General features: G+C 55.5%; 2 protein-coding genes across 10 annotated transcripts; one reads left to right on the top strand and one right to left on the bottom strand.

Annotated features, from left to right (window-relative positions):
* Positions 1-11,215, top strand: CLBA1 (clathrin binding box of aftiphilin containing 1). Its single transcript, XM_033850525.2, has 6 exons — positions 1-249; positions 563-1,342; positions 2,489-2,634; positions 4,090-4,219; positions 5,248-5,352; positions 6,278-11,215. Exons 2-6 carry the CDS (start codon positions 860-862, stop codon positions 6,440-6,442), a joined length of 1,029 nt encoding a protein of 342 aa, XP_033706416.1. The 5' UTR covers positions 1-249; positions 563-859; the 3' UTR covers positions 6,443-11,215.
* Positions 11,103-27,411, bottom strand: CDCA4 (cell division cycle associated 4). 9 transcript variants are annotated; one of them, XM_073799977.1, is made up of 3 exons: positions 21,219-21,505; positions 13,293-14,307; positions 11,103-12,258 (listed from the first exon to the last, which is right to left on the bottom strand). In XM_073799977.1, exon 3 carries the CDS (start codon positions 12,250-12,252, stop codon positions 11,578-11,580), a length of 675 nt encoding a protein of 224 aa, XP_073656078.1. In that variant the 5' UTR covers positions 12,253-12,258; positions 13,293-14,307; positions 21,219-21,505; the 3' UTR covers positions 11,103-11,577. The 9 variants fall into 9 exon arrangements, with proteins under 9 accessions (XP_073656078.1, XP_033706408.1, XP_033706413.1 ...); XM_033850517.2 differs by lacking the exons at positions 13,293-14,307; positions 21,219-21,505 and adding exons at positions 17,851-17,948; positions 18,626-21,011; XM_033850522.2 differs by lacking the exons at positions 13,293-14,307; positions 21,219-21,505 and adding an exon at positions 27,068-27,411.

Raw genomic sequence — 27,411 nt, 5'->3', positions numbered from 1 at the left:
GGGGGTGACGGGTCCCGCCCAGGCCGGGTACAACCGGATAGTCCGCTCCCTACGCTCACAGAACTTCGCCGGCGCGGGGGCGGGGCCTGGCGCTGCCACGCCCCGCGCGGCGCCGGCGCACTGACGCCAGGGCTGCAGACGACGGAAGCTGGACAGTCGCGCGTCGTTGCCGGGCAACTGTCCAGCGCAGGCCGAGGAGACCCCCCGCAGCCTGCTGCGCCCGCGGGCGGAGGCGGAGACTTGGCCGAGGTGGGTGCGGGCCCGAGCCGGACGCCGGGGCCCCAGCGCGCTCCAAGTCCGCCCCTCGGGAGCCGTAGGCCAGGCCAGATCGTGGTCCTCAGCGGCCACCTCGGACCCCCGCCCGCGCCGCGAGGGGACTACCCGAGCCCCCAACCCAACTCTCGGGGACCCCCGGGCGCCGCCCTCCCTCGGGCGCCCGGACTCTCCCCGGCTCTGCCAGACTGGGCCTCGCAGACCCCTGCCCACGGCGGCCGAGACAGGACCCCGCAGTTCGTCCACCCTCCCAGGCAGTGCTGACCCCCAGCACCTGGTTGGTCTCTAGGACACGCCCCTGTGCTGGACCGTTCGCCCAGACGCGTGGAGGAAGAAGCCGGGCAGCGGCTCCGGTCACTTTTGCCTGGGTGACCAGGCTGTGTATGCGGTCTGTGTCCGTTCCGCAGCGACAGTGGACCCACACCAGCCCATCCGTACTCCCGAGGGAGCCGCCGGCAGCTGCTGGGCAGTGGGCGAGCAGGCAACCCCGTCGGGCCCTGTCCAGCCCCGGGCAGCTCCCGCACAGCGGTGTGGATGTCTCCTGAGCATCTTCCCATCGCGTCTATGCGGGCTTGGCGGCACCAACATGCAAGGCCAGCGGGAGCTGGGGGGAGCACCTGGCCACGTGCCCCCTCTCTGCGCGTTTCTGAGTGACCTCGCAGAGCAAGCAGGCGGGGTTTCCTTCTGCCGGGTTTCTGAATACAGCGGTGCAGGCTCGGCACCTGGGACACAGGGCGGTGACGCTGTGGGGTGGGCGAGTCCCCGCTCCCTTCTTCCCCCGCCCGATGGGGATGGGGAAGCCAGGATCTCTGGGCGCAGCGGAGAGGGCTTGTCTGCCTCCGCCAGGGGTCCAGACCTAGGGGAACACAGCGGTGCCTGGGGAGACTTTGAAGGCTTTCGGGAATCCTCAGCCAGGTCTGAACAATTCTCTCAGTCCTTTGAGCTCCCGGAGAGGCCCACAGAACCTCAGCCGACGAGAACCATTTCTGCCCAAAAGGAGCCTGGTTCTCACCAGTCTCACCAGGGTGGACCTGGGGTGACAGGAACCAGCGCCATCACACCTTCTGAGGTATTTCTAAAGTATTCGTCTTTGCCATGTTGCACAGGAAGTGTTTCCTGTGCTTTGGTGGGCTGGCCAGGGAGGGGGTCTGCTTCTCTCCGGGCTTCATCCCACCCCCACTTTCCTTTCCCTCCACCTTCCTAAGGGGAGCGTCTGACCACTCTCCATCAACCAGGCTGTGTTTTCCTGGCCCGTTTAGGGCACGTGGTGAAAGAGCATTTCTTTCATCTGAGTTGTCAATCTACTTATTTAGAAAACCTCACCAAGAGTCACATTTCAGTGTGCATGCACTGACCGGGCACTGGGGGTGGCCTGGAGAGCCCAGGACTCGCCCCCTTGCTCCGTCCACCTTCCTGCCCTGCCCTCCAGGGTTTCCCTTCAGTGTGACTGGCTCTCATCTTCCTCTTTCTCTGCCTTCTCTTCCCAAATGGTTTACCCCAAACACCAAAAGTGGAACAGAGAAGGGAGGAAAGGATTTGCTGGTTCTAAGGATGGTCCGTTTGTTTTCTAAACCAGGACCTCTGACAAGATCCACTCTTCGTACATACAGTTAGCTCTGCTTTAATGCTTGTTTTGAAGACAGGACTGTCTTCCAATGCGATTACTGTATCGGGGAACAATTGAAGCATAATGTGAACTTTGCAGGAAACCCCAGGTGAATGCAGAAAACCACACCTGCTGAACTGAGGCCCATGTGAATATGCACCATGCACACGCCCACCTCTCCCAGCCACCTCGGTCTACCAACACCCACCCAGACATCAGACAACCCACCTTCCAGCACTTCACACTAATTCACAACCTGCAAACCTCTTTTCCGGGAAGGGCCATGTTTATTGTAATAGGAATGGATTTCTCAACCAATTAACATGTGGGAAACAGTGCTCACATTTTCATTGTGTGCATATCTTTTTTCCATGTGTCACTGATGAAGTTTATGACTATTGTGCCCTAATCACACTTTTCCACACACACTGGTTTCCATTGCACGATGCACAGTGCAGTGATTTGCAAGAACGAACATGTCATGTTTCAGTAGCAGCAACGGTATATAATCATTTACAAATTTCATTTGTACCGAAATTATATATTTGGAATAAGGTGACATGATGTGTGTATTTCCCCTAATTTTGGTATGTTTTTCTTGTTTTTCAGCCTATTGTCAGCTATGAGAAGATTTTTAGGTTCGCTTTTCAAGAAGTACCAGTCCCACAGGCAACTGAAGATGTTTCCACCTTAGACCGTTTCTTAGAAACAGGCAATGAAGAAAAACTTGGCCTTGAATCTGTGCATAAACTGTGGTAATGAACTTGGATTGGCGCTCACATGTCTTCTGGCAGCTCTGCATTTATGCCTTTGGTTGATATGGTGGACGCATGGGGTCTTCTGTCTTTACCTCTATAGAGGGCTTCGTCCCTCCCGAGGTTCCACCACCTGTGGTCCAAGGGTCGAAGGACCGGGTGGCACAGGTGCAGCAGCTCCTCCTTTTGGAGCCATGTCCAGCCCTTCCCCCACCCCCCACCAGCTCACCCGGAGCAAAGTGGGCCAGGGAGTGCCAGCTCCTCGGGTCTTGGTGAGAGTGCTGGGGGTGAGGGAGGGGCCGGTGGGCTTGGGTGGCGGGCACAGGGGCTCCTGGGGGACTGGACCGAGTGACCCTTAGTGCCCTGGAGACACCCCAGCGCCCTGGAGACGTTCTAGGCCCACCGCAGGGTCAGCCCACCGGTGCTCCTGGGGCTGCCAGCAAGGCTGACACTCCCAGTAAAGGTCCCTAAGGGAGATCACAGAGGCACTTGTTTGTGGACGGCCATTTTCTAAGACACCCTTTCACTGAGCACTGAGCGAAAAACCAGTTTAGCTCGAGTGGATAAAATATAGGCTGAGCAGCCTGGGACCTGCCGGACCCAGGCCCCAGAGGGAGGAGGCGGAGGTGTGTGGGAGCTAGCTTCCCTGGTCCCTGCGCGCTGCCGGGCAGGCGGGCAGGTGGAGACTTTGTCAGACAGCTCTGCAGGTGGGCTCTCCTAGGCTCCGGCCGCGGTCCGAGCTGGGGTCCCAGCCAGCGCCTGCCCAGAGCACTCTCCCCCCACCCCAGCAGAGGCCTGGGGACCAGAGCCAGAGCCTGGATGACCAGGACAGCCCAGGTGGCTGATGTGCCCTCTGGGCATGCTGCTTCCCCAGGTCGTGGTCCAGGGCAGAAGGCGGGCCGTGTGATCCTGGGGCACCTGCAGGCACAGGTGGTCCTGCGTGTCGGGACCGGGCCGGGCTGGACGCTGTGGTGACACAGAGGGTCAGGGTTACTCTGGGGTGGTCTGGAAGCGACTCGGCACTTGGCGAGTCTGTCCCCCTGTAGCCATTTGCGCGCCTGCCCGTGCCTTCTCTCCTGGAGGCCAGGCTGAGCAGCAGGGCGGGGCCCCGGCACACACTCGTGTTCATCCCTCTCGGCATCTGCTCCTCTCAGTTTCTGGACATCTCTGTGGTACCTGGCGTGGTTCTAGGCACCTGAGATCATCAGGAAACAAGACTGCGGAATATCTGGCCTCCCAGGGCTTCTGCCCTCGGAGGAGACACGTGATGGTGAAATTGGTCATTCAGGCCAGGGCTGTGCTGGGCACTTGCAGGACAGTAGATGCTTGAGTAAACGAGCAAAGTGGCGAGAAGCCGGGGTTCTGTGGTCAGAGTTCTGAAGGGTCAGGCGCCCTCTTTGCCTCCCGTCTGAAGCCCTTCTGGGCTACTTTGTAATTAATGCCGCTCTTTTCCAGTTCTGAATCCAGAAAACTCTGGAGAGCTCTTCAGAGCACCAGGACCGTGATGACTTCCCGAGGCCTCTGGAGCGAGTCCCGTTGCCGGGATAACTTCCTTCTTGTTCTCGGAATAGATGCTGCTCAGAAGGTGAAATGACCTGGGTGGAGGTGGGCTCCTGGGGGCTGGCAGGACTGCGAGCATCTCTGCCAGCCACGCTGTGCGCCGCTCCTGAACGGGGCGGGAGGTGGGGCGCGCGGCGCGCACCTGCAGCCGGGACGCTGCCATCTCAGGGCGGGAAGGGTGAGCCAGGGCGCCCTCGTCTGGCTCCGGCAGCTCCTCGGCGGGCCATCAGGCGCAGCCCTGCCCTCGGCGCCTGGTGAAGGAGGTGCCCTGGCAGCGCGGTGATGTAGTGGTGCACTCTGCCGGGGGCTGCAGGGCGCAGCCACCCCACAGGTGCTACTGGAGGCGGTGGGCTTGGCGGCCGGGGCTCTGGCGGGGCCGGGTCACTGTGAAGGCCGCGGGCGGGGGGTGCAGGGGAGGTGTGGGGTCTGCCGTCAGGCGGGCCCTGAGGTGGGAGCCAGCCAAGCCGGAGCAGAGCGGTGGCCGGGGACGCGCTCAGGAAGGCCACGGCCAGAGGCCACGTGTCTCACCGAGCACCAACTCACAGCCACTTACACGCCGTAGGGCTCATGAGTCATCAAAGAAACGCAAATTGTAAGGATGGTCATCTTTCAGGCACCAAGGTGGCGAAGATCTTTTTCCATTTTTTAAGTATTATGGAAATTTTCAAAAGTGGAAAACACAGAAGGGGCTGGCAGGCAGGCCCCGGTGAACACGGGGCACAGGAATGGTGGCCGTGGCCACACTGGCCAGGAGGGGGCCTGCGGGGCTGGACAGTGACCCGGCTGGTGAGTCTCTGTGGGAGGAAAACAGTGGGAGGAGGGGGGGAGGAGAGGCGGCGAGAACCTCGGTTGAGAAGGGCACCTGAGAAGGGCACTGCGGTCCTTGGCCTGAGGGCCGCGTGAGCCGGGGTGGGCGGCTGGCAGCCCCCAGCGGAGCCCGAGTCGGGGCCACGTTGCCATTTTACAGGGAGACGTGCCGGAGGGCCCAGGTGAAAAAGAGAAAACGACCTTTTAATCTGCCTTCCTTCTGCTGACACTGGTTTACTTCCTCAGAGCCCTTCGGAGGGCCCGGGACGCACTCTGGGAGACCCTGGCCTCCACGAGCCTGAAGAGCTCGGCTTCCGCCTGCACCGCTGCAGAGCCCTGATCCAGACCAAGGTGAGAGCCCGGGACGCCTGGGGCCTGGGTCTCGGGTTCCAGTCGCTTCTATCCTTTAACTCTCATGGGCTCGTAAGAGTCAGAGGGGCGGCAGGCGGCCTCCGTCCTGGGGCTCCTCTGGAGGAAAAGCCTCTTCCGGGAACAGGGTCTCCCGCCCACCCTGGGACCACGTGTCGGGGTGCGCGGTTAGCAGCCCAGCTCCCGCGGGGCGCGAGCTCAGCCTGGAGAGGTGCGTCCCCACCCCCGCGCCCCAGGACCCCGTGCTGCCCCGGATGTGGAGCTGGCTCTGAGCGCCCCCCTCCCCCAGGGAGAAGGCGGGGCGGCACAGGGTGGAGTGCGGGGTGCCACGCAGGGGGCGCCGAGGCCAAGGGCCTGATCCGGAGCTGGGGCGGCAGGAGGGCGTGGAGGGAGCGGCGCGCGGAGACAGGGCTCTCGGCGGGAGCCGGGAGCCGGGAGCCGGCTCCGGTGTGAGTTGGCGCCGCCCGGCTGCCGGGAGCCGGGCACAGGGGCCACCCCTCTGCCCTGTGAAACCGCGGGGCAGGAGACGGAACCTTCTAGAGGCACGTGGCTGGGACCGCCTTAGAGCAGCAAGACAGAAACGTCCCCAGCAAGCCCCCCACCCCCCACCCCGGGCAGCCCCTGCGGGGACCGCGGCCGCGGCACCAGCGGTTCGTTGGGAATGTCCCTGGGGCCACCGGCCGGGTGGGAGGAGGACGAGGAGGGCGACAGGGGCCCGGGGCAGTCCCGTTTGCTCCGGGAGAAGCTGTGGCTTCTGTCCCCGCGCGCCTCTGCGGTGGCAGCGCGTGGGGAGGGGCGCAAGATGAGGGTAAGGAGACGCCGCCAGAGACGGGCGAGGGCCGCGGGCGGCCGGGGGCGTCTCTGGGGCGCGCGTGCTCTCCCCGACCTGTCCCTCCTTTCTTGCCAGTTCCCAGGGACGCCGGGCGGCAGACAGGGCAGCCTGATCACGTACAGCCTCTTCCTCAAGACCCCCGTACACGGAAGTGGGCAATGCATCACAATTCCAAGGAACAAGAAGACTTTCGGTCCTCGCAACCTAAAGATGGCGTTGTTTAACAGTGGCGTTCGCTAAAGCGGAGGACGGTGTGTCTTGATGGGGGATTTTACGGCTTCTTACCGGTTTGGTTTGGCACTGGAAACCAGAGCTATTTCGTGGAGGGGTGTCCTGTATCAGGGCTGACGCTTTGATGGGGGGTGTGTCCCTCGGCAGAGCCAGTCACCAGGAAGGGGGCACCCGGGACCCCAGGAGCCCCACCCCAGCCTGGCTCCAGGGACCCCCCCCGGGAAGGTGTTGCCAGCCGCTGGGGGCACCTGTGAGGGACCCCCAGGCCTGGCTGCCTGAGCCATGCTGCCTGGGACCCCAAGGTGGCTTCACACGTGGCTGGAACTGTCACTGGGAGCAGCCGTTCAGGGACCCGGTAGGCCCTGCGTGCGTTGCTGCCACACCGGCCCCTGGCCTGGGTGTCCACGTGGCAGGGCACGCGCAGGGGTAGGTGCTGTTCCCGCAAAGCGAGTGTGCTCGCCTGCCCGGTGCCTGGGTGCGTATCCAGTGGTGATGTCTGCCTGCGGGCAGGCGAGCCATCCTGTATCAGCTGAGGGAACCTCTTATGACCGCAGAGCCCAGCAGTCGGCACTGCCTTTCGTAAAATTTTATTAAATAACAACAACAGCCTGGGGCTTCCCTGGTGGCGCAGTGGTTGAGAGTCCGCCTGCCGTTGCAGGGGACACGGGTTCGTGCCCCGGTCTGGGAAGATCCCACGTGCCGCGGAGCGGCTGGGCCCGTGAGCCGTGGCCGCTGAGCCTGCGCGTCTGGAGCCTGTGCTCCGCAACGGGAGAGGCCACAACAGCGAGAGGCCCGCGTACCACAAAACAAAGAAACAAACAAACAAAAATAAATAAACAAATAACAACAGCCTGGACAAGCTGTGTTCTTGCTGAATCACTGGCTCTGTGGGGACTGGTGCTGGAAACCCCGGCAGGCGGCCCTTCCAGTCCCACAGGGAGGCCTGGGGATTGAAGGCTGGCGGGGCCCGGCACACGCACGGCAGGACCCCGGCATCACTGTCCCTGCAAGGCCACTGTCGAGTCTGGGAGACCACAGCTGGGGGCAGCCTCAGACGCCAACTCCATCGATGGAGGTGTCAGATCCAGACAGAGGCCAAGTGGGGTCACAGTGACCAGCAGATGCCACCTGTCACATGGGAGAAGGAGGCGGCTGGCTGTCACCCGCACCCCAGCACCCTCGGCCACTCCACAGACCACCTGTGGATCTGAGGCTTACGTTAAGAGGTAACATTTTGGGGGGCTGTATGTTTGGGAAACCTGCCTAATTTCTCATTTTCAGCCGGAAAGAGGTGGGAGTTTGGAAACTGCTTTCTGCCACGCTGCTTCCGCCAAAGGGGAGCATCCACTCGGGGGTCTCCCAGGACCCCTCCAGCAGAGGTCGCCTGAGCCGTGCCGTCATTTCCTAGCCTTTGGTTAAAGTTAGACGTGACAACCCAAAATACACCATTGTGCTTCCCCCCCAGATTCAAATTCCGATGCTGTCATTTCACTGTCCTCACAGCTGCCCTCCCTGCCCCCTGGCTGCAAGCCGAGCTCCCCTCCCCTCGCTGGCCCAGTGTCCAGCTGGGTCTCCAGCCGCTCCTCACACAAGTCCCAGACTCCACGGGCCCCAAAGCCGAACTTCCCCCCGACCCCGCTCTGCTCTTCCGCCACCCACCCGCTCCTCAAGCCGGAAACCACTGCTCCCCCCGCCTCACTCCCCGTCTAATCAAACACCACGTCTACCTCTGATTCTGTGTCCTCGTGTCCAGCCCATCTGCTGGAGGAGGGGACTCCTTGAGTTGGGAGAGACAGGCTGGCACACGGTTAAGTGCTGACTGGTCCCCTGATTCAGATGTATAGGGTGTGAGAGGCGGTCACTCTTACCCTGAGCAGAGCAAGCCCAGTCAGCTACCCAACCATGGTTTAAAATAAACACGGTCGAGACTACAAAGAAATCTAAAATACTTACTGAAATTAGGCAACAGAAGAGGCCCACAGCCGCTCTCATCACCGCAGCGGCAACAGAGGAGACTTTCAGCTCCACGCTGGGCCAGCAGAGTCCAGTCCTGAGCAGCGGCGGGCAGGTCTGGACCCATCCTCCAGCCCGGGCGTGAGGGGGAGAGCTGCAAGAAATCCCCCCGGAGCAGAAGGCAGCTCTCTCAGAAGTCGGAGGGGGTCGGAGAGCAGAGAGCAAGCCCCTCCGTCGGGCACTCTGGGGTTTCTGCCACCAAGTCTCAATCAGCGTCACAGAGCTGGGTTCAGAGACATAGGCCTGGAGAAACCTTGGCCACTGTGTAAAAAGGAGCCTGGCTTCCTTGAGAAGGAGTCCTGAGTGACCACAGACGGGAGCCCAGAGAGGCCCAGGGACCCCGTGTTGGAGTCTGCCAGCCCAGGAACCAGCCACGTGGGGGAGGAAGCAACAGACAGCCAGGAGGACACGTGATAATATTTATTCTAACAATGAATGACAAGGAAAATACAACATCAAGATATGGAGGGAGGCAACGCCAGCAGTGCTTAGAGTGGAATCCGTAACTCCAGAAGGTAACAGAACTGGGATTGATCACTGCCCGACACATCTCAGTACTTCAACCTGCATCGCCTACGAGCTTTTTAATCACCTTCTCGTGTGATAATCTCTTATCGTCTACTGCCCATAAAGATAACTCGACTGTTTATTAGCGACGGTTCAGAAGTTTCAGTGTGAGGACTTGCCACTGGCCAAGGCTTGTACCTTGAACTGCCCTCAGGGCTGGGAACCCCTCCGGAGTCTTTCCTTTCGAGGGCGGGCCCCTCCCTCCACGTGCTCCCGGGACATGGAGGCGGGGCGGGGGAGGCGCTGGCCAGAGCTCAGCTGTGCTCAGAAGCAACTGCGAACACGCACCGTAACTCACTCCCCACAAACCCAGCTTCCCTACCCGGAGCCCAGGACCAGCCCAGGAGAGGTGGTGGGGTGAAGGCAGCAGCCTTCCTTTTGCAGTTTACAAACACGTGACCACACGCACACGGGAGTTTAAAGCCCCACCCCACCCCACACTTCCATATTCAATTCAAATCCATCATCAGTAACTGGCCACCTGCCTCCGCTCCTCTCTGGAGAAACTCTGATGCTTCCAGGGGAATCGGTGTCCAGCAGGGCCCCACCTCGCCCTGCCCGGGACGTCTAGGCCATCAGCACCTCAAGGGAGCTGCCGAAATGAGAGTGCATGGCTGGGAAGGAACCGAAGAGCAAAGGGAGGAAGGAGGGGTCACTACAGGGGCAGAAAGGAGGCTGGGTCTCAGCCTCTCAGGGGAGGGGGACCTGGCTATAGGCGCTGTCCGCTCCCCACCCTGAGCCCTGTTTGTGTCCTACTGCAGAAGGCTGCCAGATAAGACACCGTAGCTGCCCTGAAACTGAGCAAATGTTTTAAAAAGCTAGGAATGCCATAAAGACACAAAATACCGCTATAGGTTTGTTGCTTATAAAACATACACTTAAGCTACTTTCCACAAGGAAATACTTTCAAACTCGGAAGGAAGCCACCCCTGGATGCTGAGAGCCACAGCCTGCCTCTCACCCACAGCTTCCTGACCGGGCTGGGCTCCCACCATCGGCCCAATCCAAGGCGCTGTCCCTCACCTGGCTTCTGCCACAAGAGCTGGGGTGGGGAGAGTTGCCTCAGAGCCCTGCGAGGTCAGGTGATGAAGACGTCCCGCAGCCTGCCTGTCAACAAACCCACGTGGAATCTCTTCGCAACCCCACGGTCTCCCTTAGGTAACCTGGTTGAGCTCAACTAGGGTAAAAAGACCAACTCGAGGGCTACAACATGGTAGATAATTGACAACACATTTCCACTTTGTTGGATAATCTTTTAATAAAATGAGGTGCACACCACTGATACTAAGAATGGCATATGCGCAAACGAAAACAGCCCTTTTTGGCTAAGGGCTGGAGAAGGAAGAAAAAGCACGAGAAACGGGAAACGTGGGGTGGGCGTGCGGAGAGAATACAGTCTCACTTGTAAACAAGTGAAAAAGATCTAAAAGTCGCGGGCGGTCTCGGTGCCTGGGGCAGGGTCACAGGGCACACACACCACCCAGCCAACCCCACCGTCAACGACCCTCAAGATCGAGGGCCCACAGATGACATGTGTACAGACTTCTTTAACCCTAGACTTAAATTTATGCCACCATTCTCCAATCCAGTGGTGCATGGACACGCGCCTTCCCCAAACATGCTGGCACACGGGCCCAGCTGACGCGGGTCGGGCAGCCCGGCCAGGCAGGGGCACGCGGAGGGCAGCAGCTTTGGGAGGAAGGTCAGCTGTGCTGGGAACCCGCGCAGGAGGGGTCCCGAGTCTCAGACCCTCTGGAGGCACCGCCCAAGACACCTCAGGGCACGCATGATCCCCACGCAGACCGTACTTGACCGTCGGCTCTGAAGACACTTATACATAAATAGGCATAAATAAAACCCTCTAACAGAGACGTGTCTCGCACAGCAGATCTGGTGAAGGCACCGCCGTGCAAGGCCTTCAACTCTGACCTTGCTCTGACCGCACCAGCGCGTGCGGGCAAGGCTCACACCCGAGTCGAAAGCGGAAATCACAATGTGTGGACACTGCAGACTCAGGGCAGTGACGCTTGTTGGGAAAAGAACAGTGTGTGTTAAACCTTAAAAAAATGAAATACACCAACTGCAACTGTTTAGGTTATAAAAGTTTCTAATGTAGCAGCAGAGGATGTTTATAGAAAAAATATATTTTTAAGAAAATAGCTAAAAAAATCTAAAGTGATAAAAGTATAAAAAGTTCAAAAATATATCTTAAGACAAAATATTGCCCAAAACGTATAAAACTTAGTTTTAGAAAATTCCCCTATCTAAAGTAGAATGAGGCTGGATGCGGAAGGGGGCTGGCATCCTCCAGCGGGGCTGTAGCAGGACACAGACGAGGGCCCAGGGCGGCCGCGATGACCGGCCTGCGGGAAAGCAGCCCAGCCCTGGAAGGGAGGGAGAGAGGGGGGGAGCGGGCGGACCGGATGCTGTTCTAGGCCAGTCTCCTAATCGCAGACAAACCAGAGGCCAGCCCCAGCTGCAGGGCAGCGGGCACCCACACCCCCAGCGCGCCGGCTGTTTTCGTGGGCCTCACAAACACATCTGCTGTGTGCCGCGGCCGCGGCTCAGGTCTCCACCAGGATCTCCACCACGTGGTCCAGCTCGCCCAGGTCCGACTTGCAGCCGGCGCTGGGGGGCGGGGCGGCCGTGGAGGCGAAGGCCTCCAGCCCGTCCTGGCCCGACTTGGCACCGCCCACCATGCCGGTCAGCACAGCGTCCAGGTCGTAGTAGGAGCCATCCACGTCGGAAAACAGCTCCTCCACCGCACCGGGGCTTTGACTCTCCAGTGTTTCAAATATCTGATCGAGCGACTTGTGAAAGCTTCCTCTGTTTTCTCGAGGACCGTCCCCGTCCCAAACGCCACCAGGAGGGACCCCGGGAGCCTGTGCTGCTGGGACCACTTGGAGCTCAGACGCCGGGTCTCCAGGGTCAGGGGCCGGGCGCGCCCCCTCGCGCGCTGAGCGGCACAGGATCTCCGTGGACACCAGGCGGTCGCGCGACGCCCGCCCCGCAGTCTGGGGCACCGGCACGCACCAGCTCCCGTCCTGGGTCATCTCCTCTTGAATCTGCCGGACCGTGTTGGCGATGAGGACCGAACGGCACAGGTTGGGCTCCACCAGCATGTGGCACAGCTGGAGCTTGACCAGTGACATGTCCAGGAGCGACTGGCGCTGCAGACTGTACGCAGGCGAGGCCTCCTCGTCCTCCGCGCACTTCCTCTTCAGCCCTCGCGCAAACATCGTGCCCTGCGGAAACCGAGAAAGATGCCGTTGAGCCCACTTCAGGGTCCCTGCAGACTCTGCCCCAGGTTCAGTCTCAACATCAGGGGTGATCCACGCAGACAGGGGCGCGGGCCGGGGCAGAGGGGCAACTCCAGGCTGCTGCAGTCCCTGCGCCCCTCTAGCTCAAGCCCAGCCACAGAGACCCTGTGAAGGTTGTTCTAGACGCCACCTCTAAACCACAGCGCAACCATCTCCATCAGAAAAGATAAATGGGGCTTCCCTGGTGGCGCAGCGGTTAAGAATCTGCCTGCCAGTGCAGGAGACAGGGGTTTGAGCCCTGGTCCAGGAAGATCCCACATGTTGCGGAGATGCTAAGCCCGTGTGCCACAACTACTGAGCCTGCGCTGTAGAGCCCGCGAGCCACAACTACTGAAGCCCATGTACCTAGAGCCTGTGCTCTGCAACAAAAGAAGCCACCGCAATGAGAAGCCCGCGCACCGCAACAAAGAGCAGCCCCCGCTTGCCGCAACTAGAGAAAGCCCCCGCACAGCAACGAAGACCCAACACAGCCAAAATAAATTAAAAAAAAAAGATAAATGGACCAAAAATAGGATAAATCCATCTTAAAGAACTCAGCTGAACGGGAACACCAAATTTCCGAGTGCTGGCGCCCTGGGAGGGAGGAGTTTGGGCACAGCACGGGGGCCGCGGGCAGGACGGGGCTGAGTGATGCGCAGCCGGCTGACTGAGGGGTCCCAGCCACCAACAGCCATTCCTGCACAGCAGGCGCAGGCTTCTCAGTGCTTTCACCAGCAGGGGGCCCCCACGCATGCCGCACAGCCCCTCTGAAAAGCTGTGCCCCAGAAGTTTCAGGGGAGATGTCGGACCTGCAGGGAGCCCCCGGGGCACTGGTGGAGCAAGCCGGGACGAGTGCTCTCCCTGCAAGGACAGGCTCTGCCAGGCTGGGCTCTGCCCGCTCTGCTAGGCCACCAGCCCCCCTTCCAACTCCCCCCCACCTCTGTGTCTGGAAGGCCCAGGCCCAGGGGCAGGGTCCTCACCAGGGCTTGGGGCAGCCTACATCCACCCAGGCGGCATCACCGAGTGGACTCCGTACCAGCGCCACGACGTGAAGGTGCTGGCTGGTTCCTGGGCCTCACCCGGACCGATGCTGACTGGACGCAGCCAGCTCGCTGCACCCCTGCTCCCAGAGGCAAAAATACAAGGAAGCTTTCCCTCTGAACAGAGTCTAAGTTGGGAGGCCTTTGGGGAATTAAAAAGCGAGCAAGAAGGGGCAGCGTTCCCCCGGCAAGCACTCTGGCAAGGTCTGTCCTTCCAAGCACAAAGTTAAGCTATAACGCATGAACTGTCTCTCTCTTCAAGTTCATAAAGTAGATAAACATTTTTATTTCAGATAATCCATTTGAGTTATTCATCAAGAGGGTTAGAATTTTTTTTTAATAAATTTATTTATTTATGGCTGCGTTGGGTCTTCGTTGCTGGGTGGCGAGCGGGGGCTACTCTTCGTTGCGGTGCGCGGGCTCCTCATCGCAGGGGCTTCTCTTGTTGCGGAGCACGGGCCCTAGGTGCACGGGCTTCAGTAGTTGTGGCTCGCAGGCTTAGCAGTTGTGGCTCGCAGGCTCTAGAGCACAGGCTCAGTAGTTGTGGCGCATGGGCTTAGTTGCTCCGCAGCATGTGGGATCTTCCTGGACCAGGTCTCGACTCCGTGTCCCCTGCATGGCAGGCGGATTCCTAACCACTGTGCCACCAGGAAAGCCCCAAGAGGGTTAGAATCTTTTAAATACGCAAATTTTTGGATTTCCTTCTTCAAAAAACAGAACAATCCTGTAGCTTCCTGTGGCTGCTGCTGGCCTCTGACTGTGGTGTGGCCAGGGGCTCTGGGACCAGGTGGCAGCGCCTGTGCTGACCTGCTGATGGGAAGCTCTGTGGTGAAGGAAGAAGCAGCCCCGCCCCCACCTGCCCCCGAGCCCCACCAGCCACAGCCTTAAACGGACAGAAGAAGGTCCCCCGGCCTCTGAATCTCCTTTCAACGTCGCAGCTCTCACCTCCTGTGGACTTAACATTTAAAACACTTTTTACAAGTGACTTCTTGGGCATTTATCCCAGAGAAATGAAAACCAATGTTCATACAAAAATATGTACAAGAATGTTCACAGCAGCTCCACTCGTAAGAGCCCCAGACTGGAAACCGAGCCCTCCAAGTGGGGAGAGGCTGCCGCTCAGGTGCTGCACACAGCGCGCCGGAGCGGCCAGTGGCTGGGGTACTCGGGTGGGTCTCAAGGGGGTCACGCAGAGCGAGAAGGCCAATCTCAGAAGGCTGCCCAGGGCAGTCTCCACCTCTGTAAGGACCCTAACACAACAGATGGGTGCGCGGCCAAGGGTGAGCCCAACGGGCTCTCTGGGGTGAGGATATGGCTCCGTGTGGGGACCACGGTGGGGGGTCCAGGAAGTGCCACGGGAGCTCCGACTGCACAGAACCGCACACGAGCGCGCGCACACGCGCACACACTCTCTCTCAATCCGAATCAGCTCCGCGGCTGCTCGGAAGCCAGCTTCCTAGTGGGGATGCGTATCTGTGCATCTCACGCAGACGCCCACACTGGGCGGCAGGGCAAGGATGTCCCTCCAGGACACTTCTTTACAACTGCCCCTGGACCCATAACCACTGATATTTCAAAACAAAAAGTTTAAAAACTAAGTGACTATAGCTCATTCCCCTCAAGACTAATTTCCCCAGAACAGCAAACAGGTCTAACCTATCAACATAACCCCCAGGCCACAGCCAATCATAACACCTTGCACACACCCACTTATTAACTGTCTTTAAGTGAATGACAGCGTAACCGGGCAGGACACCACGGGGGTCTTCCCGGTACAGGCCATCCCCCATATCCTCTGCTTTAGCTCCTCTCAGAAGTACCCAGACGATAGTAATTGATGCACATTTCCTGAAGTTGTTTTGCAGATGTGAAATCCTCCCCCACCAAATGGAAGATGTTAACTACTTGATAACCATGGGCGCGTAGCCCCAGGCCTCCTGGAGCCTAAGGACTGATGACGTGAACCCCTGTGACACCACCCTGTTCCCTCAGCATCAGCCAATCAGAAAATTGCGCACGACCTGATCACATACCCTGCAACCACCACTCCCTCAACCGGCCTTTAAAAATGCTTTGCCGGGGCTTCCCTGGTGGCGCAGTGGTTGAGAGTCCACCTGCCGATGCAGGGGACACGGGTTCGTGCCCTGGTCCAGGAAGATCCCACATGCCGCAGAGCGGCTAGGCCCGTAAGCCATGGCCGCTGAGCCAGCATGTCCGGAGCCTGTGCTCCGCAACGAGAGAGGCCACGACAGTGAGAGGCCCACATAACGCAAAAAAAAAAAAAAAAAATGCTTTGCCGAAAGCCTTCAGGGAGCTCGAGGGCACGAGCCTGCAATAAACCTTTCTCTGCTCCAAACTCTGGTGTTTCAGTTTGTTTGGCCTCACTGTGCATGCAGCGGTACAAAAGCAGCAGCTTACCACCAAAATACAGGGAAAATACTTCAGTGACTTCTAGTAATAAAGGATTCAAGTTTTTTGTCTTGGCTGCGAATTCAACTTTTACAGTCTTTTTTCCCCAGTTACTTGTGTAAAAGTCACTGGCTTAAATTTTCTAAGCATATTGAGAATTACTATAAATAGTGTCAATAAAGACATAATTCATTTATAATATAAACTAATTTATAATTAACTATAATTAATTTATAGTTAATATGAATTATGTCTATAAAGAGACACCCTGTGTTGGGGGGAAAAAATTAAGTTTCAAGGGTTCCTCTAATCACCTCTGGCTTTTAGCATCTTTTCGACCAAACCTAAAATCCTGACTCTGCACAGCGACCAATTTAATTTAGGGCCCAGGGACTTCCCTGGTGGTCCAGTGGTTAAGACTCCGCACTCTCACCGCCGAGGGCCCAGGTTCCATCCCTGGTCAGGGAACTAAGATCCCATAAGCCCTGCAGCGTGGCCAAAAAAAAAAAGATTATTTAAGGCCCAAACCAAACTCCCTCGAATAACACAGTTAAGCCTGAGTTTACCAACAGAGGAAGTCGAGCCACCCTCCGTGGGCCCCATGCAGCTCAGGTCAGCAGCCACTCGGGATGGCGGGGCCGGGCGGGTGACCATGGCCGACCCACAGCCAGGAAGCTACATGGGAAGCCCTGGGACCCCACCTCCCTTTCCTCGAGGGGTCCTCAGAACACCCAGCCCACGAACTCACGAGTGGTCAACCCAGTGGGGGCCCCGGGGGCTGAGCTCGGGGCCGGCTGCAGCTTGGTGTGGTCAGCACCTGGGGCAGCACTGCCAGGAAAGAAGGGCAGAGGGCACGCTCACGGCTATTTGCTCTGAGACTGAACGGACACAGCGAGGAGACCCAGCCACCATCACAGGCACCAGCCCAGGAAGCAGCCTGCTCCCTCCGCGCCAGACCTGCAGGAAGTCAGACCTCCATCTCTAGCGACAGCCCAGGAAGCCCTACAACCGCCCTGGTGACACCCCCCACAATGGCCTGGCTTGATCAATAACCCACGGCGTCCATGGTCTTTGTTCTCGCTTCTGACTGAGGACCAACCGGAGAAAACCGGACGTGCCCCAGCCATCGCAGTGGCGCCCGGGTCTCGTCAGCCGTCCAGCTTCCCCAGCCCCGCAGCCCCCAGCAGGACCCCGAGCCCCCTCTCCACTGGCAAGCGCTCCCACTCCCCTGCTGCCCGAGTCCCTGCTCAGCCCGGTGGTGGCAGTGGTGGTGGCGGCTCCCCAGCCGCAGCAGCTTGGAATAAACAGCCTCTGCTCTTCTCGCAAGGCAGCCTTCATTCACCTCCACAGTCACTGCAGATGATCGGGAAAGAAGCAGAAGGCACAAGAGAGACACTCGGGAACCAGTCATCACGCCGGCCCCCAGCGCTTCCCGACCACGTTCTCCTCTGCGTGTTTGAGTCTTGGCAAGTCCTGCTTTCCTTGCTCACCACACCTTCCATGTTACTCAGAACTTTACCACTTCTGACAGCCGCGAGTCTGTCCCAACATACAGCGCCCTGATCATACTGACGGCTTATCCAGGGCTCTGCCCTCCCAGCCTTCCAGGCGGTGGAGGCGGCCCTCCCAGCTCCAGCACTGCCTCCTCAGTGCGTCTGCCGGGCGAGGGGCAGCGCGATTTTACCAAGCTGCGTTCAGGAAGGAAGGGACCAATTCCCCCTCCGCCGTTTCTCCCGCACTGATCTGTCACAGCTGCTGGTGGGCTCCCACTGTGCTTCACCGACAGTCCCAGCCCCAGCTAGATCCTCCCTGACCACATCCCTACCCTCCCACCCCACACAGCACTTCTGCCTGCTCGGACCCCCCCACCAGCCAGTTTCACCACCCGACGTAACATTACTTAAGACTGAAAATCAGCTAGTTGAATGGGTGAAGAGTGGTGTATCTGACAACGGGACACCACTTGGCAAACAAAACCCACCATGAGACGCAAGGACACGCCACGATGGATCTCAAAACACCACGTGAATATGAGTAACAAAGCAAGAAGAGGAACACAGGGACCGTACTGCTATGTACATGAACTCACTGAACAGGCAAAGCTAACCCAAGTTGTTGCCACTGACGAGTCACGACTGGCGGGAACTCCCTGGGACGGTGGGAATACAGCTCCCTCCAGATGGGCGCCTGGGTCACACGAGAAGATGCATTTGTCAGAATTCACTGAACTGCACAACTAACATCTGTTCATTTCATTGCATCAAATTATACCTTCATAATAAACAAAAATGCATCAATAACCAATGTGACGGGGGTGGTTACCACATTAAACCTAAAACACTTTATATAGATACTGCCCCCCGCCGCGCCCCCACGGGCAGGCCAGAACACATACAGGCTCAAAGTCAGCCCAAATTATTCCCCGCAAATGTTCCAAAGCCTAAGCGACTGTTAATTCGTGCCACGCTCCACAAAAGATGCTGGCCGACTCACATCTACGGAAGGGAGCAGCCCATGGGCAGTGCCCCACCGCCCAGAGGCTGGGTGAGTGGGTGGGGTCACGACGATCTCAGAAGGTGGCCTGCGAGGGTTGCCCCTCCTCAGACCACTGTGTTTGGGACAAAGTCAGAATACAGCATGGTTCGGAAGGGACCCTGAGAGATGCTCAGGGCAGAGGTGGGGACCCAGAACCCCCAGGCTGGCCTGCTGAAGCACAGCTCCCTGCCCAGCAGTGACTGTGGCCTGAAGGCACTGAACCCTTCTAACACGGGGTGACACAAGGCCCTACGCCTCTGAGGCTGTCCTAACCGCACAGCCTGACTCACCGCTGAGTGCTGAGCAAAAAAATGTTAGGCATTACCCACCTCCGTCACCTCCACAGTCGGTTGGAAGGTCTCGCCACGTAGCTGGTTAAACACCCGAGGCCCGCCGAGTCCTCAGTTAGCACGTTCCACACAAAACCCTCCAACATCCCTGGACAGCCGGCCCGCCAGGGTTGACCCCCGTCGCCGCACAGCACCACCCTCAGGCCTCCTCCAGACCAGGCGCAGGCGGGACAGACAGGCCACGAGTTCCACGTGGCGGTGAAGCGGGGGCGGGGGGGGGGGACGGACACGGACACTGCGCCCGCCCACCCCGAGCAGTCCCAGCAGAGACCCCCGTCACAGCCAGGTCCCCATTCCTGAGCAGCTCTCACGCCACATGGCCACCATCCCCAGAGCCGGTGGAGAATGCAGATCCCCAGATCCAGAGCAGCAGGGCTGTGGGGGCACTGGGGACAGACTCGTCACCATGACCTTCCGCCACGGCCAAGCACTCTCGTGAGTTTCAGGTTTTTAAGGCAAATCAACATGAACACTCTCAGTTTCTGTCTCACTATTTGGCTTTGAAATACTCATTAAAGAAAACTGCAGACGGAGCAAGCAAAGCTGAATTTTGAGAAGGCTACCTCTAAGCTGTGTGGCAGTCGCCCCTCCACTATTGCCTGTCTGCAGCTTTCAAAAGCTAGCACAAAAAAGCTGATTTCAAGTACTTTTGTTTTCGGCTGTGCCGTGCAGCTTGTGGGATCTTAGTTCCCCAACTAGGGACTGAACCCGGGCCCACGGCAGTGAAAGCACACAGTCCTAACCACTGGACCGCCAGGGAATTCCCTCAAGTACTTCTGTTACTTGGAATACAATACACAAACCTTCTCTGCCTGGGAATATGTTCTACTAGCAAGTTGAGGGAAACTTCCAGCCCTCCTTCCAAGACAAAACCTGCCATTCTCTCTCTCCAAAAAAAAGAAATAAAAAAAGGTCGTAACTGATTTTTTTATTCTGAATTTCAACTTTAATTATAAAACATGGTGAAACTTGAAGATAAAGAGCAATTGTATGTAGGAAGTTCACAGAATATTTAACTTAATTTTGTAAGCGGACAGTATCTTCTTTGCCTCATTTTAACAGAACAGTAAACTCAGTCTGGCTGTTCTGTGTAAGCCCCACAAGAGGAAACACGGCCATTTCCAGCAGAGGAAAACCCTCTACTTGGACCACAGCTTCTCCCAGCAAACAGTTACCTGGTGGATGCTTTCCCTGGTAATCCTGCTTTGGGGACAATAAGCTTTTGAAATCGTAGAGCTGAGCCTGCCTCTGACTTGTGGAAGTGAGTGCCCGGTACTTTTCCTAGTCCTCTGACTGCAGCAGGATGGGGCGGAATAAGGAGCCCGCTGAAGACAGCTCCCTTAGCAGCCAGGGTCTGGGAGCCCTCCTCCCCCCACATCCTGCTCCCCTCCCTGATGTCTGTCTCCACTGGCCTGGGCAGCTTAGGCCAGCCTGCAGGGGAAGCAGACAGAGCACCAGCTTTAGACCACCCAAGGCTGGCATCTCTTGCTCCCTGATACCCCCTTGACCAGCTTAGAGAGAAGCTGGGTCTCCTACAGTAGGGAGCAGGGAAGCTATTGCAAAATATCCTTAACATTCCTTTTCAAAGCAATTAAAATTGAGACACAAAGGAAAAGAACCCAAACTGAACACTCACAGGCACGCAGCTTACTACAGGGAGGCAGCCCTGCCCTCGGGGGTTCCAGAGAAAGGTGCCCCGGCCGGGCCATTCGCAGTATAGCACTGCAAATCCCAGTTCTGCTACAAGGACCTAGGATGAAATTCAAGTGTTCCATCGCTAACACTCACCACCCACTCCTCGCTCTACAAGGAATGCAGATTAGGGAGAAAACCTAGAAACATGGACAGATGTGGGTGGATAAAAGGATGGACGAATGGACGATGGATTGATGGATGGGTGGGTAGATGGGTGGATGATGGATGGAAGGATCGACCGGTGGGTGGAAGGAGGTGTAGGATGAGGGATGGATGAGTGACAGAGGAGCGGCAGCTTGGTGGCACTGTGGTCAGGGCTGTAAATCCAAGTAGGCCAGACAAGTGGCTCCCCAGGGTCCCTACCGGTCTCCCAGGAGGGTCTTCGTGGGAAGCAGGAGGAGGAGGGCCTGCACTGACCCCTTCCAAGTCAAAGGTGAGAAGACAATGTAGGGACTTCCCTGAGGAGGAGCCCAACCGACCCATCGTAACTGTTTCTCCTCTTAAGAAGAGCCCCCAATTAGGTTAAACGCAAGGCTACATATGACTTTTGACTTGAAATGGTGCGGAACAGCCAAAGTTTAGTCTGCGGCTGCAGAGAGAGAATCCCAGGAGGCCGGTCACTCGTCGAGCGGGAAGGGGGCGCCGGTCATTGCGACTGCGGCCCCTCCTCCGACGCGCCCCCGGACCCCCAGGCCGCCCCCTCCCCCGGACTACCCCCAGCTCCCCCCAACTCCCCAGGCTGTCCTCAGCCCTCCGGGCCCCCCGCCCCAGGCCGCCCCCCAAGGACCCCACAGGCTCCCTGGGCCCCCGCCCACGCCCGAGCCCTCCCGGGGACCCCGCCGCCGCACAAAGGCCCGGGCCCAGCCGAGAAGCTCACCTGGCAGCCCGCGTCCGCGCCGCCCGCGCCACCGCCGAGGGAGGGGCCGCCGGGAGGGGCGGGGCCGCCAAGGAGGGGCCGCCGGGGGCGGGGCCGCGCAGCGCCCACAATGGGTCGCCGTGGCGCCGGCCGCCCCGCCCGCTGATTGGCCGGGCGCGGGGGCGGAGCCTCTGGTTCAAACCACGGGCGGGGCCTGGCGCCCGAGTTCCCGCGCGGCCGCGTTGGCCGTTGGGCCCGCGCCCTCGGCCGCCCCGCCCCCGGCGGCTCCCAGGTCTCCGCGCGCGGCCCCAGTGCGCCTGCGCTGGCCTCCGGAGGGCGGGGCTGGTAGGGCCGGAGAGGACGGGGTGGGGGAGGGGGAGAGGACGGGGTGGGGGAGGGGAGAGGAATAGGGTGGGGGAGGGGGAGAGGACGGGGTGGCGGAGGGAAGCCCGGCGCCTCTGCTCCCTGGACTGCTCGTCTCTCCAGGGGCTTCAGGTTTACCTGTAAGAAATGAAATCACAAAAGTCGAAAGGAGGGACTTCCCTGGTGGCTCAGTGGTTAAGAATCCGCCTGCCATTGCAGGGCACACGGGTTCGTGCCCTGGTCTGGGAAGATCCCACATGCCACGGAGCAACTAAGCCCGTGCGCCACAACTACTGAGCCTGCGCTCGAGAGCCCGCGAGCCACAACTACTGAAGCCCGCGCGCCTAGAGCCCGTGCTCCGCAACAAGAGAAGCACCGCAATGAGAAGCCCACGCACCACAACGAAGAGCAGCCCCCGCTCGCCGCAACTAGAGAAAGCCTGCACGCAGCAACGAAGACCCAACGCAGCCAAAAATTAATTAATTAATTAAAAAGAAATGAAAAAAAAGAAAGAAATGGAGGGGCTTCCCTGGTGGCGCAGTGGTTGAGAGTCCGCCTGCCGATGCAGGGGACACGGGTTCGTGCCCCGGTCCGGGAAGATCCCACATGCCGCGGTGCGGCTGGGCCCGTGAGCCATGGCCGCTGAGCCTGCGCGTCCGCAGCCTGTGCTCCGCAACGGGAGAGGCCACAACAGTGAGAGGCCCGCGTACCGCAAAAAAAAAAAATGGAAAGGAGATGAGGTTTCTTTAAAAAATAACTTCTTAGTGGAGAGGTCCTAAATAGGATACACAGAAGGACTCACAAAACTAGATGAAAACTGTTATTGTCATGGTTTATTACTGCAAAAGGATGCAGAGATAAAGATTACGTCTTCCGTGTGTGGGGCTGGAGCCAGGAGGATCCGTGCTGTGCTCGCTCGGGGCTTTCCACACCCCCCCCCCTAAATCTCATCGTAGACCATGTGGTGTGGCCCCAGGTCCCCAGCAAAACACTACTAGCTGGCAGGACATCCCCTCCCAGGACCCGAGGGCAAAGACCACACCTCTCCTCGGGCAACTTTCTTTTCTTTACTACACAACAAGGGAAATCCCCAAGCTCAGCGAAGATCTTATTTCTGTCATCTACTTTTAAATTATGACTGATGACATTATCAGGACATCTCAGAATTTTGGGAATTTCATACAATTTTGGAATAGTTATATTAATACATACCCATACAAATATAAAGTTAAAAGGTTTAGTATTCCTTCTTCTTTAACAAGCGTCCCATGTAATTTAACATCAAATAAGCCTGAGCAGTTTAACGTTTTACCGGGTGAGAGACAAATCCTTTGAGCTTTTGCAAAGGCCTGCTGGAAGAGCCCAGAGTTACTTCAAGGTCAGAAAGACTTCACTTAGAACCCAACTTTTGGAAAGTTTGTCAAAAATATCAAAAGATTTTGGACATTTGCTCACACAGGACAATGGACCATTAAGAAATGATGCTTAATTATCTATTTGACCAAAGTAATGATAAAAGATTCCAAAGATAAATACAAAAAGTTACATAGTTGTTAGCAAAATGTAGCTCTTTTAATATTGAGAAGATTCAGTTTTCTTAAGGAATCAAATACCTGATTAAGACAACCTGAAACACAGGAAACAATCTGGGTAAAACACAATTTTGGCTTTCTAAGCAGATTACTAAAAGGTAAGGAAAAACCTTTCACAATCTCTTACCAGAAGCAGGCAACAATTCAAGAAAACCTTGTCCTGTTAGCATATGAAACTTAGGTTTTAGTTTTACATAAGTACACTACTGATTTTAAAGCTTATTTTTAAAACCCTTGTAATAGCAATTCAATTTTAGCCATCTTGACCACACATAAATTTCCTTTTTTTAAGATTCCTTTTCCACAAACCTACAACTTAGTATTACCATCCAGCTTCTGTCCTGTCTTTCCTTTTTCCTATTCTGAAACAATCAGATTCACTTTAGAACAAAAGTACTTTCTTTCCCTCAACAAAGTGCATTTCCATTCCTCATACCTTTTCTTACCAAAAACACACATCCTACTTTCCTTGTGTACAGAGTTGTTTTCCTTTATTATTTCTAGTAGTTTTAAACAATTATGAATGGTCTGTTACTAGCAAATTTATCAATACAATTCATAATTCCTAAAAGCATATTATCCTTGTAGTAAATTTTCCAGTGTGGCATGTTTACCAATAGACCAAAATATCTATTTCCTTTGTAAAGGAAGCCAAAAGTGAATGAAACTATTTTTAGTTATGTTTCAGTATTTTATCTTATTTGGGAATAATCTAGATGTTTAATGACTACCATCATTTAATTTAACTTAGCAGAACTGTAAGGTTTCAGGTTACCAAAAAGGTCCGAGGAACCTATTTAAAAGGTTTACCTAGAAACTTGTATCTCATCCACATCCGTTCAGTTCATTTGTTCTCAACAGTCATATTTAGATCACTCAAGAAAAAGTTTATCATACCCAGTTTTTTTTCTTGCTGACAAATTATTTAACAAAGATAACATGAACTTGTCTGACCAACAAACCCAGGTAGGGGACTTTCATGGTGGTCCAGTGCATAAGACTCTGTGCTCCCAAAGCAGGGGGCCCGGGTTTGATCCCTGGTCATCCGGGAACTAGATCTCACATGCATGCTGCAACTAAAAAAGATCCCATGTGCCACAACTAAGACCCAGAGCAGCCTAAACAAAAAAACAAACAAATATTAATTAATAAATAAATAACTCAGGTAGAATGCCTGCTTTTTTTTAAAATTTTAAATCTTTTATTGTAGTTTGAGCATATTCATTTCTTTTTTTTTAACATCTTCGTTGGAGTATAATTGCTTTACAATGGTGTGTTAGTTTCTGCTTTATAACAAAGTGAATCAGCTATACATATACATATATCCCCATATCCCCTCCCTCTTGCATCTCCCTCCCACCCTCCCTATCCCATCCCTCTAGGTGGTCACAAAGCACCCAGCTGATCTCCCTGTGCTATGCGGCTGCTTCCCACTAGCTATCTGTTTTACGTTTGGTAGTGTATATATGTCCATGCCACTCTCTCACTTCGTCCCAGCTTACCCTTCCCCCTCCCCGTTTCCTTAAGTCCATTCTCTACGTCTGCATCTTTATTCCTGTCCTGCCCTTAGGTTCTTCAGAACCTTTTTTTTTTTTAGATTCCATACATATGTGTTAGCATACGGTATTTGTCTTTCTCTTTCTGACTTACTTCACTCTGTATGACAGACTCTAGGTCCATCCACCTCATTACAAATAACTCAATTTCGTTTCTTTTTATGGCTGAGTAATATTCCATTGTATATATGGGCCACATCTTCTTTATTCATTCATCTGTCAGTGGACACTTAGGTTTCTTCCATGTCCTGGCTATTGTAAATAGAGCTGCAATGAACATTGTGGTACATGACTCTTTTTGAATTATGGTTTTCTCAGGGTATATGCCCAGTAGTGGGATTGCTGGGTCGTATGGTGGTAGTTCTATTTTTAGTTTTTCAAGGAACCTCCATACTGTTCTCCATAGTGGCTGTATCAATTTACATTCCCACCAACAGTGCAAGAGGGCTCCCTTTTCTCCACACCCTTTTCAGCATTTATTGTTTGTAGATTTTTAGATGATGGCCATTCTGACTGGTGTGAGGTACCTCATTGTAGTTTTTGTCTGTTTGTTTGTTTGTTTCTTTTTGCATTACGCGGGCTTCTCACTGTTGTGGCCTCTCCCGTTGCGGAGCACAGGCTCCAGACGCGCAGGCTCAGCGGCCATGGTTCACGGGCCCAGCCGCTCCGCGGCATGTGGGATCTTCCCGGACCGGGGCACGAACCCGTGTCCCCTGCATCGACAGGCGGACTCTCAACCACTGCGCCACCAGGGAAGCCCCTCATTGTAGTTTTGATTGGCTTTTCTCTAATGATTAATGATGTTGAGCATTCTTTCATGTATTTGTTGGCACTCTGTATATCCTCTTTGGAGAAATGTCTATTTAGGTCTTAGAATGGCTCCCTTCTTTTCAGCGTTGATAACTCCAAAGACATGTTTATTTTAATTAAACCAACAACTCCAAGTTAGCTTTAATTCACCAAAATTAATCCTAGATCACATAAACCCCCAAAGCACCTAGGCCAGTCTGTTATATTTTAATTCATATAAGGGCTTGTTTGTTTTTAAACCACTTAATTAGTGCCCTTTTCCAAATTAATGTTAACAATACCAACCAGAGATAGAAGAGAAAAATAATACCACACACCTACAACACATATATAGACACACATGAAAATACAGATAGATGCAAACAGGGACCTTACAGTTTCATTTAAAATTCTAGCCATGTCTCAGATATAAGCTCAAAAGAATAGTTAGATCCAAACTGTGCTGTAAGGGTCCTTTTCGAGCTGTTTATGTTATGGAGTCAATTTGTCTTTTAGAAGCTTCTGCATACCAATCAAAGAACGCATTACATAGTCTCCAGAGACGTTTGGAATCCTCTCTTTTAAGGGTGCCCCTTAAGGTGGACTTATTTCAAACAAAGGTTCCCCCTTTAGAACAGGATGGTGACTTACCAAAAGGCTTCAACAAACAGAAACAGAAAGCAAGTTTCCTCCTAGAAGTTTGGAGTATATTTGTCTATAATCAAAACCTAGGGGAATTGCTATTTAAACCTTTCCTTCTAGTTGTTATTTGCTCCAGTTAAGGTAGAAACAGTAATTAAAGGTTTAGCATTTGGATCCAATTTTAAAGGGGCAGGTTTTTGCTGAGGAGGAGAGAGGGAGATGGTGCTGAGGGCTGAGGCTGAGACAAAGGAGGTGGGGTCTGAGTCAAGGGAATGGGGCCCGAGACAAAGGGGTGGGGTCTGAACCAAAGGGGTGGGGTCTGAGTCAAGGGGGTGGGGCCTGAGACAAAGGGGTGGAGTCTGAGACAAAGCGGGCAGGGAAGACAAGACAAAGAAGCTGGGGGAGGGAACACAAGGAGCCCCAGGCTTCATAAGCCATTTGTTCTTTTCTACGTTTTTGTTGTTGTTTTGGCCAATTTAGAAGCGGTATCTTGCAAAGAGGCAATTTTAGAGTTCTGTGCACGTTTGGAAGCTTTTAGGTGCCAATAGAAATAAATCTACCATTCATTTTGTTTAATTTTCGGACCACGGTCCTCCAATGTAATCCTAACAAAAACGAGTTTGAGATTAAAAGTTCCCCATAATGTGCACTGTAATTCCGGATTACTTTTAGTTTGTTTGGCCCACTTAGTTAAAATGTGCATATGGGGGTCCATAGTTTTTGCATATGAAACTGGCCGGAGTCCCTGAAGGCGGGCTGCCCGCAGAGAATTCAGGAGACTGGGTTGCCATTTCCCTAAGTTCTCCTGGAAACCCTAGATAGTTGCTAGAGTCCTTGCCCAGATACCAAAAGGAATAAACGTCCCAGTTAGCATGCTCCCCCAAAGAGAACCCTGTTACCGCACTCCAGAAAACAACTGAGTACTTACCAAGGACAAAGCCTTGAACCGGAAAGGACAAAACCTTTCCAGATCCCATGTAAAGTCTGAGAGCTCAAAACACAAAAAGAGCGGGGTGTGGAATCCAAGAGCAGACGCACCAAACCGAAAGCAGGCGGCAGCTCACAGAAGTGATGAGCACAGGGGCTCAGTGTGGGCACGTCACTGCATTCCACGAGCTGTCATCTCTCGGGGTTTGCCTCCTTTGGACCCCACTTCTGACACCAAATATGTCAACTTTCATCATATAGTAGCCAGTTATTTTACCAGCAGAAGTGAGTTTATTCAGGAATAGGCAGAGGAATAGCAATTCTGCATATGCGAACTATGGTGGA

This window comes from Tursiops truncatus, chromosome 2 (genome assembly GCF_011762595.2).
Source record: "Tursiops truncatus isolate mTurTru1 chromosome 2, mTurTru1.mat.Y, whole genome shotgun sequence".
Classification (NCBI taxonomy): Eukaryota; Metazoa; Chordata; class Mammalia; order Artiodactyla; family Delphinidae; genus Tursiops; species Tursiops truncatus.
The sequence above is the reverse complement of the archived record's forward strand: the minus strand, read 5'-3'. Positions and strand labels throughout refer to the sequence as shown.

What these genes read in the sequence shown, in the direction of transcription:
- CLBA1 (XM_033850525.2), top strand. Translation starts at nt 860, where the DNA reads ATGCAAGGCCAGCGGGAGCTGGGGGGAGCACCTGGCCACGTGCCCCCT. An exon ending in GAATAGATGCTGCTCAGAAG is followed by an intron (nt 4,220 to 5,247) that starts GTGAAATGACCT and finishes TTACTTCCTCAG; the next exon opens with AGCCCTTCGGAGGGCCCGGG. An exon ending in GAGCCCTGATCCAGACCAAG is followed by an intron (nt 5,353 to 6,277) that starts GTGAGAGCCCGG and finishes CTTTCTTGCCAG; the next exon opens with TTCCCAGGGACGCCGGGCGG.
- CDCA4 (XM_033850522.2), bottom strand. Translation starts at nt 12,252, where the DNA reads ATGTTTGCGCGAGGGCTGAAGAGGAAGTGCGCGGAGGACGAGGAGGCC.